Source organism: Sturnira hondurensis, unplaced genomic scaffold (assembly GCF_014824575.4).
Source record: "Sturnira hondurensis isolate 20B ecotype Veracruz unplaced genomic scaffold, ASM1482457v3 Scaffold0012533, whole genome shotgun sequence".
In the NCBI taxonomy this organism is placed as follows: domain Eukaryota; kingdom Metazoa; phylum Chordata; class Mammalia; order Chiroptera; family Phyllostomidae; genus Sturnira; species Sturnira hondurensis.
In genome coordinates, this window is record NW_028085164.1 from 115,923 (window position 1) to 131,034 (window position 15,112).

At 36.9% G+C, this 15,112-nt stretch overlaps 1 protein-coding gene across 4 annotated transcripts in view; it reads left to right on the top strand.

The window, feature by feature from the left end:
* Positions 1-15,112, top strand: part of IL18R1 (interleukin 18 receptor 1) — a 44,576-nt gene that overhangs the window by 17,362 nt on the left and 12,102 nt on the right. For all 4 annotated transcript variants that reach the window (XM_037060813.1, XM_037060816.1, XM_037060815.1 and 1 more), the window contains exons 5-7: positions 376-526; positions 5,996-6,058; positions 12,864-12,984. In XM_037060813.1, the coding sequence (XP_036916708.1) occupies positions 376-526; positions 5,996-6,058; positions 12,864-12,984 (335 nt within the window). The remainder of the gene's footprint in view (positions 1-375; positions 527-5,995; positions 6,059-12,863; positions 12,985-15,112) is intronic.

A 15,112-nucleotide genomic window follows, 5' to 3' on the forward strand; every position in this document is an offset into this window, starting at 1 on the left:
TTTGCTTCCTCCCTTCATCTCTCTCTTCTTGTCCCTGATCCCCTTTTTCTCTCTTCTTCCTCTCTTTCCCTTTCTCCCTTCCTTTCTCTCTGTAAAGGAGAGTTTAAAAGAAAATTATGAAAGTAGCAATAGTGTCCTCAACATTCCACTTCCCATCATGTAATATTAACAATGATAGTGATCATAATGGTAATGGTACTATATTTTGTTTTTCTAGTAAAGGAAGTGCCAAATCACTGGGATATTTACTCAGAAATTGCTGGTTTTTCTTTAGTTTCCCTTTTTTCTCTGAAGATCTTTAACTTTAAAATTTAGATTATTGTAATATACTACTTCTTTTAACTTAAAATATTTTAACTTTTTTTAATAAAACAGAACTGTGAAAAGATAGAGAAGAATAAAAACCCATCCTTTCGGAAGAATGCAGAGCTCAATGATCGGGGATATTACACCTGCATGTTTTTCCTTTATCATAATGGAAAATTATTTAATGTCACTAACACCTTCAATATAACAATAGTTGGAGGTAAGAGAAATTTTAGAATTGGAAGGAAACAAATGTATCTTAGTAAAACAGAATATTTTCTTATAAAGTAGTACAGGAAGCCAGAGGCAACTTAGTTGGAGTTGGGACCACATTATTAGTTCAGATATAAGGTTCAAAACCATTTTGGCATTATTAACTATGCTTAAAGATTTTTTGAGAGGGGGCAGTAATTAAAAGTCCGTAAAGGTAAACCTCCCATGAATCAGCTATCTTATTTGGTATTTGAATATATTGTGGGGGCATTTGCTATTAAGTATATGCTTTCACTCAATAAAATTTATGGAAGATATCTGTATATAATAAACTACTGAACATTAGGGGGGAAAGGAAGCAGGGGAGTATGAAATGAAGTAAGTAATACATTCTCCTCAAAGAATTTGATTATAGTTAGGAGAGATGATAAGCCACATAGAGGTACCATAGTACAGTTGACCCTTGAACCACACAGGGGTTAGGAATGCTGGTTGCTTTACCTCACCACTCCCTAACACACACTGTCAAAAATCTGGGTATAGTTTTTGGTTTTCCCCAAACTTAACTATTAATAGTTAGCTCTTGATAAAAAGCCTCACGGATAACATGTATTTTGTAAGCTATATGCATTGTTCTCTATTCTTATAATAAAGTAAGGTACAGAAAAATGTTATTAAGAAAATTATAAAGAAGAGGAAATACATTTATAGCAGTTTTTGAAAAAAAAATTGCATATAAGTGGTCCCGTGCAATTCAAATCTGTGTTTATGAACCTTGAGTTGTCTGTGAGGGAGTCCAGTGTGAGAACGGGTGCAAGGAGGCTCTGTCTGAGCTGGATCTTAGAGATTGGCCATGGTGGATGGCAGGAGGACATGCTTGGAACAGAGAGCTCTGAAAAGAGAATGTAGTGGGTGCAGGTGTGGTGGTGGAAAGGGACTGTACATTTTGGGTGGACAGCTATTAATCTGGTTTATCATGAACCCAGACTATACGTAATAGAAAAACTGAGGCCTGGGTTTCAGAGTGATGGAGACCCTAGAGGTAATTTAATTAAACCTCACTCAGTGAAGATTTCCTTCATATGGCATCACTGGATCATGCAATCACTTTTTGGGAACTACCATGGAAATTACCAAATTACACATGTCCAGATTTTAACATTTGATTGTTAAGAGTCATTTTTCCCATTGAGTCCAGTATGCCTTCATGAAGTTTCTCTTACTCTATAGATTAAGCCTGGTCTCCTCTTAAAATGACAGCTCCTTCAAGTATTTGAAGATAGGTGGCTTATTTATCCCCAACTTTCTTTTCCACAATCTAGTAAAACTCTTGTGAAGACTCATTCAAAAAAAGAGTGGGCTCATAGTTACTAGAGCTACTTTGCTTTGGCATCATTTTTCCTGTTTATTTTATCCATCCACATACATAGGTATAGTTCATATATTTCTAATGGGTAAATTACCAAAAACTTAGTGTCTTCAAAAACACAAATTTATTATTTAATGGTTCTGAGGGTTGAAAGTCTGATAATGTGTTTTGGGGGGTTAAAATTGAGTTTTCAGCAGGATTGCATTCCTTCTGGAGATTTTAGAAGAAAGTAGGTTTCTTTGTCTTTTCCAGCTTCTAGGGGCCACCTGCATTTATTAGCTCCTGCCACTTTGAAGATGGCTTTTCCATCTTCAAGGCCAACAGTATAACATCTTCAGATTTCTCTCTTACCTTTGCTTCCAGCGATTACATTTCTTTTTCTTACTGTGATCCATCTTCTTCTCTCTTACGAAGACTGGTATAATTACATGGGTCTTAGGAACTTCCCTGCCTGGTTTCAGAAGCTGTAACCCTCCATTGCTAAGGTGGAGTAAAAAGGCCTTGGGGACATAAGCCACTAAGGAGACAAAAACTTATTCTTTCTCTCATATCCATCCCTGTGGTTCCCTGGGTTGATCAGACCTAAGAAAGAATGCATAAAATCTTATGAAACCTGCTTTGCTAAGAATACCCTCAATTTAAGTGTTAGGGATCCAAGCATAAAATGAGTTTGTTTCCCTAAGTTTTACAGCCCTTTGTCAACATTCTATCTGTCTGACCCTGACTCAGAATAAGTCCTTAAAGTTCTTTGAATGTTATCTATTCCTTGATCTTTACTGCCTGACAGTGATTGATGAGCAATTATGAACTTTATATATACTCCCTGTATTTCTATGCAAACTAAACCCAATAAAAGCCCATTGAGAGGCTCCAGGCCTTTCTCCTCTGAGAGACTGGTCAGCTTTTCCTCCCCAAGCAGATCATGTCTTTTGGTAGACTTATTCTCATCAGCAGTTAGGGGTGCTCTGCAGGATGGATCCCCCACATATTGGGCCCACCTAGATAATCCATGATACTTTCCTAATTCAAAAATCTTTAATATAGTCATATTGCAAGGTCACTTTTGCCATGTGAAGTATAACATTCACAAGATCTGGGGATTAGAATATGAATGACTTTGTCTGGGGGAGTGTGCATTTTTCTGCCTGCTATAACCCATAATCTAGGAATTCCATAGCTAAATTCTGAAACTCAAATATCTTATGTGTTGTGATATGTGCACACACACATATCTCACATCTCCTGAATTCTTCCATTTTGCATTAATATATATGAAAAACATATTTATATAAACACATACATATAAATATGAAACTGTATTTTCATACATTCATGTGTGCATATGAATATATGTATATATGTATGTATACATATATACATATATATATATTCTTTGATGGCATATAAATCTCTGGTTACTTGACACTTCTACTGCCAACACTCTTACCCCATCTGTCTTTTCTTTTTGCCCATCAGCTCCTCTCTTGTTTCTCCCTGGAAGGAATAAGAACATTCAATATCAAAAGAGGCCCTGGCTGGTGTAGCTCAGTGGATTGAGCGTGGGCCTGCGAACCAGACGATCGTGGTTCGATTCCCAGTCAGGGCACATGCTTCGGTTGCAGGCCAGTTTCCGGCAGGAGCCAGTTCCCTGCAGGGGGTGCACGGGAAGCAACCATACATTGATGTTTCTTTCCTCTCTCCTTCCCTTCCCCTCTAAAAAGATAAATAAATAAAATATTTTTTTAAAAAAGAGCACTTGCTATAGGCCAGAAACTGTACCAAATACTTCAGTTGAATCATTTCATACAATCTTCACAAAGCCCTGTGAGCTTGTGAGTTTGGGTGAATTAAATGTTTATCTGTGCCTCAGATACCTCAAGTAAAATAGAAAAGTGCAAGTCCTTCCTTCTTTGGGCTGCTTGCACAGTGAGTGAGTAAATGTGTATATAGCATTGAGAACAGTGCCAGGGACAGGGCAAGCTTGACTGTTTTCATGGTCTCCTATTGCCTTAAGTTCCCACCCCCTGTTGTGTGTGCTATTTTTCTGTCTTAACTACTCATCTTATTTATTTTGTCTTCTTGAAGGATGCCAACTGTATCTTTTAGGACTCAGCTCAAATGTCTCTCCACCTCTGTGTTCCCATGGCTTTTGTTCATATTTCTGATTGCTGTCAGAATTTGGGTCATGTGTCTATCTCTGACAGTAGATTGCAAAGCTCTGGGAAAGAAGGGATTGAACTGAATTCTCTTCCTCATTTTGCAACTCCCATACTTGTGCCTGGCATTTGGTACATGGTAAGTGCTCATTACATGTCTGTTGAGTGAATTACTAGGCCAGCAACGCTTCCTTCCATTGTGCCTCATTCAATGAGAAGTCTAGACTTTTAACAACCCTGTCCATTTCCCTTTGGATTTAGTGGAGTTTCCATCATTCTTTTAAACTGTAGAGTTTAGAGTTGAATGACTTCAACTCTAATTAAGAGGTATAATGGCCTATGCTGAAGACAATGGGACTCTGAGCTCCCACAACATACTCTATGTTGTGTCTTTATTATAGTTCATCTATGACCATGGATGTGGATCTCTCAACTACCATGTGGTAAACACAATTGCCTTGAATCACAGTTTTCTTGACTGTCTCCTGGCATCTTCATTTCTTAATCTCCTCTGGTCGATCTGGTGATGTCTTCTTCTACTGCTGACAAATTGTGTGCTTTTACTTAGGAGTATACACTGAGGTTATTTTCCTCCTTCTCTTACCTTGAATAGGATTGTAGCTTTCAATTTACACCAATCTTACAAATGTGGTGCTGCTCTGGGTTCTCAATGATACATTTCAAATTTTAGAGATGGATCCAGAGGAAGATAATCAGTAGCAATTTTCCCCATTTTACAAAACTATTTTTTCCTTTCCTATTCCTCAATGGTCTCAGACTTGAGTCAGTTGTTTGGATCCATTTCACCTCTTCCTGCCTGCCTACCTGAGTTTCAGACTTGCCCAGTGAGTCTGAATCTTAAAGGAACTGGGACATGATGAGGTTTCACTACCCTAGTTTCATTCTCCAGTTCTTGCCCACATAGTGCTCCACTCACTTTTTCACTCTCCACTTAGTAGCCCTGCACTTTCTGAGGGAGTTAGGTGTGGGTGCCAAAGGAGAGCTCCTGAGCCAAGTTTTATTCCTCACAATCAGGCATATTCTCCTTGTTCAGCACCTGCAAGCCCCATGAAGGCTGCTCTGGACATTAGTTATAAATGTCCCCCAAACACCAGATGTATTAGCAGGGAGAGTCCAGGTCATGAAAAAAGTTGCCAGTGATGATAATAGGAACAACACAAACTTGAATATGTATCAGTGTCAATGTATGACCACACTTGCTTTCAGTGTTGTGGAATTACTCACCACCTTAGTTTGTATTATAGCATTCAGTGATGGGCTGTTGGGGGATTATTTACCTGCTAAGCATTATGAGATGGGGGCAAAGGTGCAAAATATTTATGAACCTCAAGTTGGGGGTCAAAAGCCAATGAGGAAAAAAATAGAGCTGAGCCTGAAGTTGTGGGCACCCTAGGAACTAGAGGAATTCAGGGCTAGGACTAAGGTGAGGCATCCAGGGCACACAATTGAAGGGCCCTCCTCTCAGTGTTCTGTGATGGGAGGGTTGTCACCTGAGAATGAGTTCCTTGCCTACCCCATATGAGTTTATTCTTGCACCCAAGAGTTGAGGTGGGCATATGGAAGGAATAAGGCAGAATAGAAAGGCACTTCCCAGTGACTTGGCATCTTCTAAGTCCTGCAAGTTTGGTTGTCTCCCTGGATGAATGTCTTCCTTTCTCTTTTAGCTGTGGTGAGCCGAAGCCACAAATTGGAAATGAGGGAAAACTAAATTCAATGTGCTTTTTCTAGCAGTATAAACTTGGAAGTTGATGGAAAGTGAAACAACAAACAATATTCACTGCAACCATTATGTAAGGCAAATATAACTGAAATGGATATAAAGTGATGACTGTTAGAATCTTCATTACATGGAATAAGTGTATTATAACAAATGTTTGCTTTAGAGAAGCTCAGTGTAATACTAATGCACTTTTCTTTTTTTCACTTTTAGATCATAGTAATATAATTCCAGTTCTTCTTGGACCAAAGCTTAATCACGTTGGAGTGGAATTAGGTATATTGTGACATACATATTTTCTGCACTTATGAATGGGAGAAAATGGAGTCTTCCGAGGTTAAATTGAATTCATTATTGAGCAATGTTGTGTGCATAATACCTTCCATATTTAGTGAAGAGCATTACAAAGCCAGAAGAGCCTGCTATTGTTTGAATGTTGCCATTTTTATACTGATTAGAATGAACAGTCTGGAAGTGCCTATGGTTTATAGCTTAGGGTTTTAGTCATGTTGTTTGTGGTTTTTCTCTAATAGTCTCCATGGTCATTTTTGAAAATGAAAATTCAGTAAGAATACTTTGGAGAAGTTATTCAGACTTATATAGTTTGAATATTTGAATATTTGATTAATGAATTTACTTTGAATCAATGGACTGAATTGGCTATACAATCAGTAATTGTCTAGAGAAGTCCTGATGAATCAACATGTCGTTTCAAAAAGAAAAGGAAGAAAGGAAAAGAAGAAATTTTCCAGAGGTTAGGAGGGAGAGGGGTAATAGGAAAAGGAAGGGGAACATGTAAGAAGGACCCATGGACAGGGACAATTGGGTGGGAATTGTCAATTAAAAAATTCACATATATCAAACAAAGTTTTGTGTCAAGTGATTGAAATATGTTATTGAATTAAATCATCCAGCAACTCTGAAGGTTATTATCTCCACTTTATTATTTAAATGACTAAAACTCAGAAAGGTTAAGTAATTTTCTAAGATTAAACCACTGAACAGTGGCAGAAGTGGGATTCACTTCTGTTGATTTTTCCAAAGCCCACACCTTTTGACTGTGGCTGGTCCTAGTTGTTTATGACAGATATATTCAATGTAGCTTGGATACTTTACCATTTATATTTGTGGTTTTCCTCCTTTTTATTTTTTACTGACTTCTGAACTTATCTATTAATTTTCTCATTATGGATTTAATTTGCATTTCATTTTTCACTTGTCTACATGGAGAGTTAAGAAATAAAACACAGTTATATTTTTCTGCAGTATGTGCATTTTAAGTTCCAAAGTTTCTTATCACTTCTGTAGCTGTTTGTTTTCCATAAGTGTTGGTACAACATATTTTTATTACTATTTATTCAAACCATGTTAAAAACTTTCTCTTATGATTTCCTCTTTCACCTACAGATTATTTGTATTTCTTACTGTCCAAATAGTTGGAAGGTTCTTGTAGCTTTTTTCTGTAATTGATGTCCAGTTTAGTTCCATTATGGTCCAAGATTGTATAGTGTATCATTTAAATCTGTTGAAATTTGTAGTAATGTGCTTCAGGACCAGAATGTGGTGTATTTGATGAATGTTACAAGTACATTAGAAAGAAATGTGCATTCTGCAAACTTCAGTTATATTATTCTATAAAGGTCAATTAGGTGAAGTTCATAAAGATATTGGTTAAATTGTCTATATCCTTACCAATCTTTGTTTGCTTTTTCTTTTTAAAAAAGTTTTATTTATTTATAGACAAAGGTGAAAGGAGGGAGAAAGAGAGGGAGAGAAACAACAATACGTGGTTGCCTCTGGTGTGACTCCTACTGGGGATCTGGCCTGCAACCCAGGCATATGTCCTGACTGGGAATTGAACCAGTGACCTTTTGGTTCACAGGCCAGTCCTCAACCCACTGAGCCACAGCAGCCAGGACAGCTTTCTGTATCCATTGTGGAGAGAGATGTTAATATCTAAAACTATGATGGTCAATTTATCTGTGTATCCTTTATTTCTGTCAAATATTGCTTTATATATGTTGAAGTTATCTTGTGGGCACACATGAATTGATGCCTGTTGAACTGACACTTTATCATTAGAAAATTCCTCTTTATCTATCATTATACTTCTTCCCTGCCTATTCTGTCAATACTAAATAGACCCACCAGTTTTCTTTTGTTTAGGATTGATTGACATGTTTTATATTTTATATCCTTTTGCTTTTAACATTTATTTTTATATAAAATTCACCTGACATAAACTGCACCTATTTAGATCTTTTTATTTATTTATTTCTATTTTTTTAATGTTTTAAAAATTATATTTCACTAATTATGTTATTACAGTTGTCCCAATTTATCCCCTTTTGCCCCCCTCTACCCAGCACCCACTACTCCCTCAGGCATTCCTTCCACCATTGTTCATGTCCATGGGTCATGTGCATAAGTTCTTTAGCTACTCCATTTCCTATACTCTAATTTACATCCCCATGGCTATTCTGTGATTACCTATTTGTACTTCTTAATCCCCTCACCTCATCACTCCCCTCTCCCATTTGGCAACCATCAAAGCACTCTCTGTATCTGTGATTCTGTCTCTGTTCTTGTTTGCGTAGTTTATTTTTTATATTTACTTGTTGATAGATATGTATTTATTATCATTTTATTGTCCATTGTTTTGATCTTCTTCTTTTTCTTAAATAAGTCCCTTTAACATTTCCTATAATAATGATTTGGTGATGAAGAAATCCTTTTGTTTTTTCTTGTCTAGGAAGCTCTTTATCTGCCTTTTGATTCTAAATGATAGCTTTGCTGAATAGAGCAATCTTGGCTGTAGGTCCCTGCTTTCTATGACTTTGAATATTTCTTACCAATCCCTTCTAGCCTACAAAGTTCCTCTTGAGAAACCAGCTGACTGTCTTATGGAAATTCCCCTATAGGTAGCTAACTTCTTTTCTCTTGCTGCTTTTAAGATTCTCTCTTTATCTTTAATCTTGGCATTTTAATTATGATGTGTCTTGGAGTAGGCCTCTTTGCATCTATCTTGTTTGGGACTCTGAGCTTCCTGGACTTCCATGTATATTTCCTTCACCAAATTGAGGAAATTTTCTTTCACTGTTTTTTTCACATAAATTTCCAATTTCTTGCTCCTTCTCTTCTACTGGAACCCCTATGATGCAAATGCTGTTTTGCTTGAAGTTGTCCCAGAGGCTGGTTACATTATCCTTTCTTTTTGGGATCCTTTTTTTTTCTTGTTCTGATTGATTGTTTTTTGCTTCCTTATGTCACAAATCATTGATTTGATTCTCAGCTTTATCCACTGTACTGTTGTTTCCTTGTAAATTGTTGTTTATTTCAATTACTGTATCCTTCATTTCTGACTGGATCATTTTTATGTTGTTGAGGCCCCACTAAGTTCCTTGAGCATTCTTATAAGTGATATTTTAAACTCTGCATCTGATAGATTGCTTATTTCCATTTCATTTGGCTCTTCTTCTGGAATTTTGATCTGTCCTTTCATTTGGGCCATGTTTCTTTGTCTCCTCATTTTGGCAGCCTCCCTGTGTTTGTTTCTATTAGGCAGAGCTTTTATGACTCCATGTCTTGGTAATATGGCCTATTGTAGTCAGTGCCCTGCCTGAAACAGTGGCACAGCCTCCCTTATCACCCAGCTGGGTACGTGGGATGTGCCTTCTGTGTGAGCTGAATACACACTCTTGTAGTTGAGCCTTGCTTGCTGTTGACAGATCAATGAGAGGGATTTACTCAGGCCAGTCAGCTACAGAGATTGTATGTTACCATTTACCACTACTCTTTGCCCTCTGAGGAGGATCCGCTATGCAGGGGCAGGGTGGCGGTGTTCCAACATGGTCTGTAGCTGTCCATTGGTTGTGCTTGGTCTATACCACCTGGGGCTTCCCAGGTGGTGCAAGCCAAAGTCAGCCCCCACCTATGTTTTGTCCAGGGGTACCTTGTCTGGCTGTAAAGCAATCTGAGATGGCTGCTACTTCTGCTGGGCTTGGAGATTCCCTGGTAATGCCAGGCTGTGAACCTAGGCTGGCTGCTGCTAGTCCTGGACCTGGGGCTCTCTGAAGCCAGCAGTTGACTACTTGAGAACATTTAGGAAGTTGTACAGCATGAACCAAGACCAGCCATTCATATGGAAAAACAGTTTTAGTTTAAAACTGGGCCCATAAGTTGGGTGAGGTGGAGTCTGTGGAGATCTCCATGGCAGGTCAGTGTTAGCCAGATTGATGGAATCTCAGATAGGGCAGCAGCTTGCCAGCTCTGTGGCTTCGTGGCTCTGTAGTGGGATGGTTTAGAAAAGGGAAAACAGCCTCTGCTCATCTTGATGCCAGACACATGAGTTTCTCCCAGTATGCTGGTTCCTTTCAAGCTGCTACCCCAGTGCTGAAGCTCAGCGGGAGTGAGTCTGCATAGGTGAGTCTGTGTGTGGCTTCTTTAAGATGAACTTCTTGTGGTTCCAGAATTCTCTTCCACTGACTCAATCTCCACTGGGTTTTGCAGCCAGAAGTTATGGAGACTTATCTTCCTGGCACTGGAATCTGAGCTCGCAGTCCTGGTGTGGGGCTGGGAGTCCTTGCTCCTGAGATATCCCTCCCAAATTTTTATCCACCATATGTGGGTGTGGGGCCAGCCTGTTTCACATATCAGCATCTCCTACCAGTGTGGGTGGATGTGGTTTCTTTAATTCTGTAGTTGTCAGACTTCCATTCAACTTGATTTCTGATGGTTTTGAGTGGTTGTTCTGTATTTTAGTTGTAATTTTAATGTGGTTGTGTGAAGAGGTGAGCCATGTCTGTGTATGCAGCCATCTTCACTGGAGTAAATCTTTTTGAAAATCCAGTCTCTATAGCAGTGTTTAGCTCATTGACATTTGGTGAGTTACTGATATAGATGGTTTGAAGCCTCCTATCTTGCTACCTGTTTTCCTGTATCTCATTTGTTCCTTTAATTCTTTCTTTTTTTTTGTATTACTATTTTATTTATTTAATCTGCTTTGTTTTCCTTTTAGCTCTCCCTTTTTGAATCTTTTATTAGTGATTCTCCTTGAGATTACAACATATATTCTTGTCATACTACAATAAGACAGATGAACCTATTAGTACTTTTACAACTTCACAAACATGAAAATCTTACAACAGTTTCATTCATCCTCCTACATCATGTTGTGCTATTATTTTATATATTTCTCTTCTGCATATGCTATAAAACTTATAAGGCATTGACATTGTCATTATATACAACCAAATTTTTATACTTATCCAAATATTAATATTTGTTATTTCTTATATTATTTGTTTATATATTTCCTTTCTTTCATCTGGGATAATCTTTCTTGAGTTCAAAAAATTTCCTTTGCTATTTCTTGTAGTGCAATTATATTGGCAGTTAGTTCTTTCAGCTGTTGTTTACCAGGAAATATCTTTATTTGTCAGTTTTAAAGACTATTTTCAGTAACTTTAATAAGTTTATACAGGCATTTTTTACCCTGAGATTTAAAATGCTGTGGTTTCCATAGTTTCTGTTGAAAAAGTAGGCTTTAGTAGTTGCTTCACTGGTATCTTTTTCTTCTGGTTGCTTTCAAAACTTTTTCTTCCTCTTCAATTTTGATGTGTTTAGGTATGATTTTCTCTCATTTATTCTACCTTGGGTTCCACTGGGCTTCTTGAGTGTGAGGGTGGATGCATTTAATCAGTTTTGAGGAAATTATTTGCCATTATGTCTGCCTGTTTCTTCCTCCCTTTTCTTCTCTCTTCTTCTGGATCTCCAACTATAGGGATTAAATATCAAGATGTTCCACATATTTCTTATGCTCTGCTCTGTTTTTTAATTTTTTTTCCCCTCTGTGGCTTAGTTTTGGTTTCAGCCTGAAATAAAGCTAAAAAATTCTGCCTTCCTTTATGCCCAATCTTCTGTTAAAAACATCAAGTTCTTAAATTTATGTTTATTTTTTAGTCAACAAATGTTCCTTTGATTCTATTTAAACAGATGACTGTTCTTTGTGGAAAAATTCATCTTTTCATCTATTTTCTTTAACTTATTTATAATTGTTATTCCAAGCTCTTTATCTGCCAAATCAAACATCCAGATAATCTCTGAGTCTGCTTCTACTATCTATTTTTGTATTGATTATTGTCTCTGTTTTTGTCTTTGCATATTTCTTAATTTTTTAATTGGTGCCAATCTTCATGTAACTAAAATAACCAAAGTGATGAAGTTAGTATTATTTTTTTAAAGAGTGTTTGTCTCTCCTTTGTTAGGCAAGTAGTGTGAGGGGTAGATAATCCCAGTCCATTTAGAAACAGCTAGGTGGTAACCAGAATGCAGTTTGTTAGAATAAATCTGCCTTAATCTCTGATAGCTGGAGGGAGACTTCAGTCCTGTATTTATTGTAGGTCTTTTCCTCTAGTGCATCTTACTCTCCTGAGTACCATGAAACTGTAGGAGAAAATTGTTAAGCCTTTTAGCAGCCTCCTATGCTGCTCAAGTCCTTAGCAATATTCCTGCAAGCCCACGTAGCTCTCAAAATTCCTACTTTTTTTCTTTTTGGGATCTCTATGTTGTTCAAACCAAGTAAAATTCCTCCAGTGAGTAAAACAACTGCTTTCTCAGCTCACCCAGAAAGGCTTTATCCTAACTGCATCTCAGTTCAACTGTCTCTCTTTACTTTCCCTGAACTTTGATGTCTTTAATTTTTGCTAACTTAATTAAATATTTGTGACTTATCCATTTTTGTTTATCTAGAAGTTGCAGTGAGAGTATTGGTTTGACACAATATACTGAATTATATGTTGAAAAGAGAGTCTGTTGGCTGCCCTGAGTTTTAATAATTTATTTAAACATGAACATTTGAAAAGAAGCCAACTCATAGTTTGTTAATGCCTATAATTGATACCTGATTCCTCTGCTTTATAAAAAGTTTAATATTTAAAATAAAGCATATCTGTTCCCTTTCTGCAATGTAGCACTACATTAGCATTATTAATTAGGTTAATATATATTGATTATATTGAGCTAAACCATTCAAGAATCTGAGTTTCTAAAATCAGAACATTGGTTGTCCACTTTTACCTAGGAAAAGATGTGCAGCTCAACTGCTCTGCTTTGCTGAATGAAAAAGATCTGATTTATTGGAACATCCAGAAAGAAAATGGAGAGAATCCTAATGTACATGAAGAGAAAGAAATAAGAATTAAGTATGTATATATAATATATTATATATATCATAGTATATATAAATATGAGTGTATCATATATACCTGATATAAAAATATCCAGACTCCTAAAGAGCTATGGGATATTTGGGATAAATGTAAATTATAATTATAATTTATGTTTTATAATTATAATTCCCATACTTTAAGTTGACAAATTATGCAGAAATTCATTGCTGAGATCTAAAGAAAGAAAGTCAATGAGGCTTTTTAGCATCACCTTGCAAAAGCAGCTTTTGGTCAGCCAGGGTTGATGAAGAGATGGGGATTGTACCTATGCATCTTAAAAGGAGTAATAACGTTGGCCACGGTTGTTTAGGATTTTGAAAATTCTGGTAAGTGCTTTGTTTTTACTAATGAGCCATAATAAAGACCAGGTCAGGAGACTGTGACATGTATAAGTTAATCTGGGCCCTTTGTATACGGTAGGCATCCTTACCTGTATTGCCCATGCATCACTGTAAGACCAGCTGGGAGGCTGTAAGTGCAGAATGATTCATCAGTACATTGCCCAGCAGGGACTTGGGTGCAACCAAGGCCAAAGACAGGCTGTCTCCTGCTACCAGTCCAGATCTACATCCTTTCCTGACACACATATCTTTCATCATTCACTATAAGAAACTTGAGAAATAAGGAAATAGCCATTGGACATAGTAATGTGTGTGTTTTGGGAATTTCATTCACGGGCAAAGGATACACTTTGATGTAGATACTAGCTCCTGCTGTTTAGAAATAGTTTGTAGTTTCTTTTTAGAACATTTTTTTACAGTGGCTATCATTTTTAAAGTCATTAAAAGAGCATTGATAAATTTTATCAAGTATGAAAAGGTTTCCAGATATTGTCTTGAGCAAATGCTAACTTAAATTACCAGTCACCTGGATTGACATTGAACATAGTAATTATTGCAACATCTTCTTGTCAGAATCCATTCATGGAAATTAGAAACACAATAAGAACAGGTAGAAAAACCAAACAGGACAATGATTAGATATAAATATCTAAGAGGCGATGTTGGTGCAAAGTGTTCCAAATGACATATGTTGACATTTAAATAACCTATATTCTTCCATTAAGAAATGATCAGACTTATTTAAAAAAACATGCTAAGTCTAGGGTCATTTAAATGTTTCTGAATAACTTTGGGTCATTACTGTAATTATTAATGTACTGATACACTCAGGTTCTAGTAAGCAGTGGTCCTAAGATTTCTATCACCTTAGCTGCACTTTTGAGTATTTTTCTGCTTTTTATACTTTGAAAAAATATTCTTCATCATCCTGTTGTCTGCTCTCAGTTCTTGATGACATTTGTTTACAGGTTGCTCACCCAGGGGCAGGTGCATGACAATCAGTGCTCAGTTAGCCGTGGTTCCAGCTGAATTGAGTGGCTATCCTGCTGTTGTATCTTCTCCTCAGAATTTGTCTTCCACTGGAGTTATGCATTTTTGAATTTCTGCCTTCTAGTGCTCTATTGTTAATTTTTGGAGAAGTAGAAAACTAACCTATCAAACTTATTTAAAAAATAAAGCCTAAACTAAGCGAAGAAAGTGAGGTGGTCTTTTTTACAGTTGGGAATACAAGCTTTTTGTTATTTGTTTTGGCTTCTCAGTGACTTTGTGTGCTTCACTTCTGGATTTTTCAGTGATGTAAGATAGTTGATATTCTGTATTCATGACTTCTGTACAGAAAAGTGTTCTAAAATGTATTTAAGATAGTTGGAGGCTATAGTGGGTACTGTGTCCCAGGTACCAGAGATAACTGCTTCTAGGGATATCAGGTGATGACTTCATCTGGGAGTACTGGATGACCAAGGGCTGTCAGAACTTGTCACTGCAGGGGAGGCAGATATCATGAGCATTAGTCTTTTACTCAATGACAGGAAAACTTGGATTCTTTAAGAAGAGAAAGAAAACTTCTCTTCTGCCAGGGGTTATCTCAGTCATTTTATCACACCCACTGAGCAACTTAATTAGTGTTCCTCATCTTCCTGGGAGAGGGGATATCTGAAGATAATGTTGTTTTAAAACTTATTTAAAATGCTTAACAAAATAAAAGTGATCTTTAGTAGTGCACAAACTTGATATGAATCTGTATCTATGCTGAATAATTT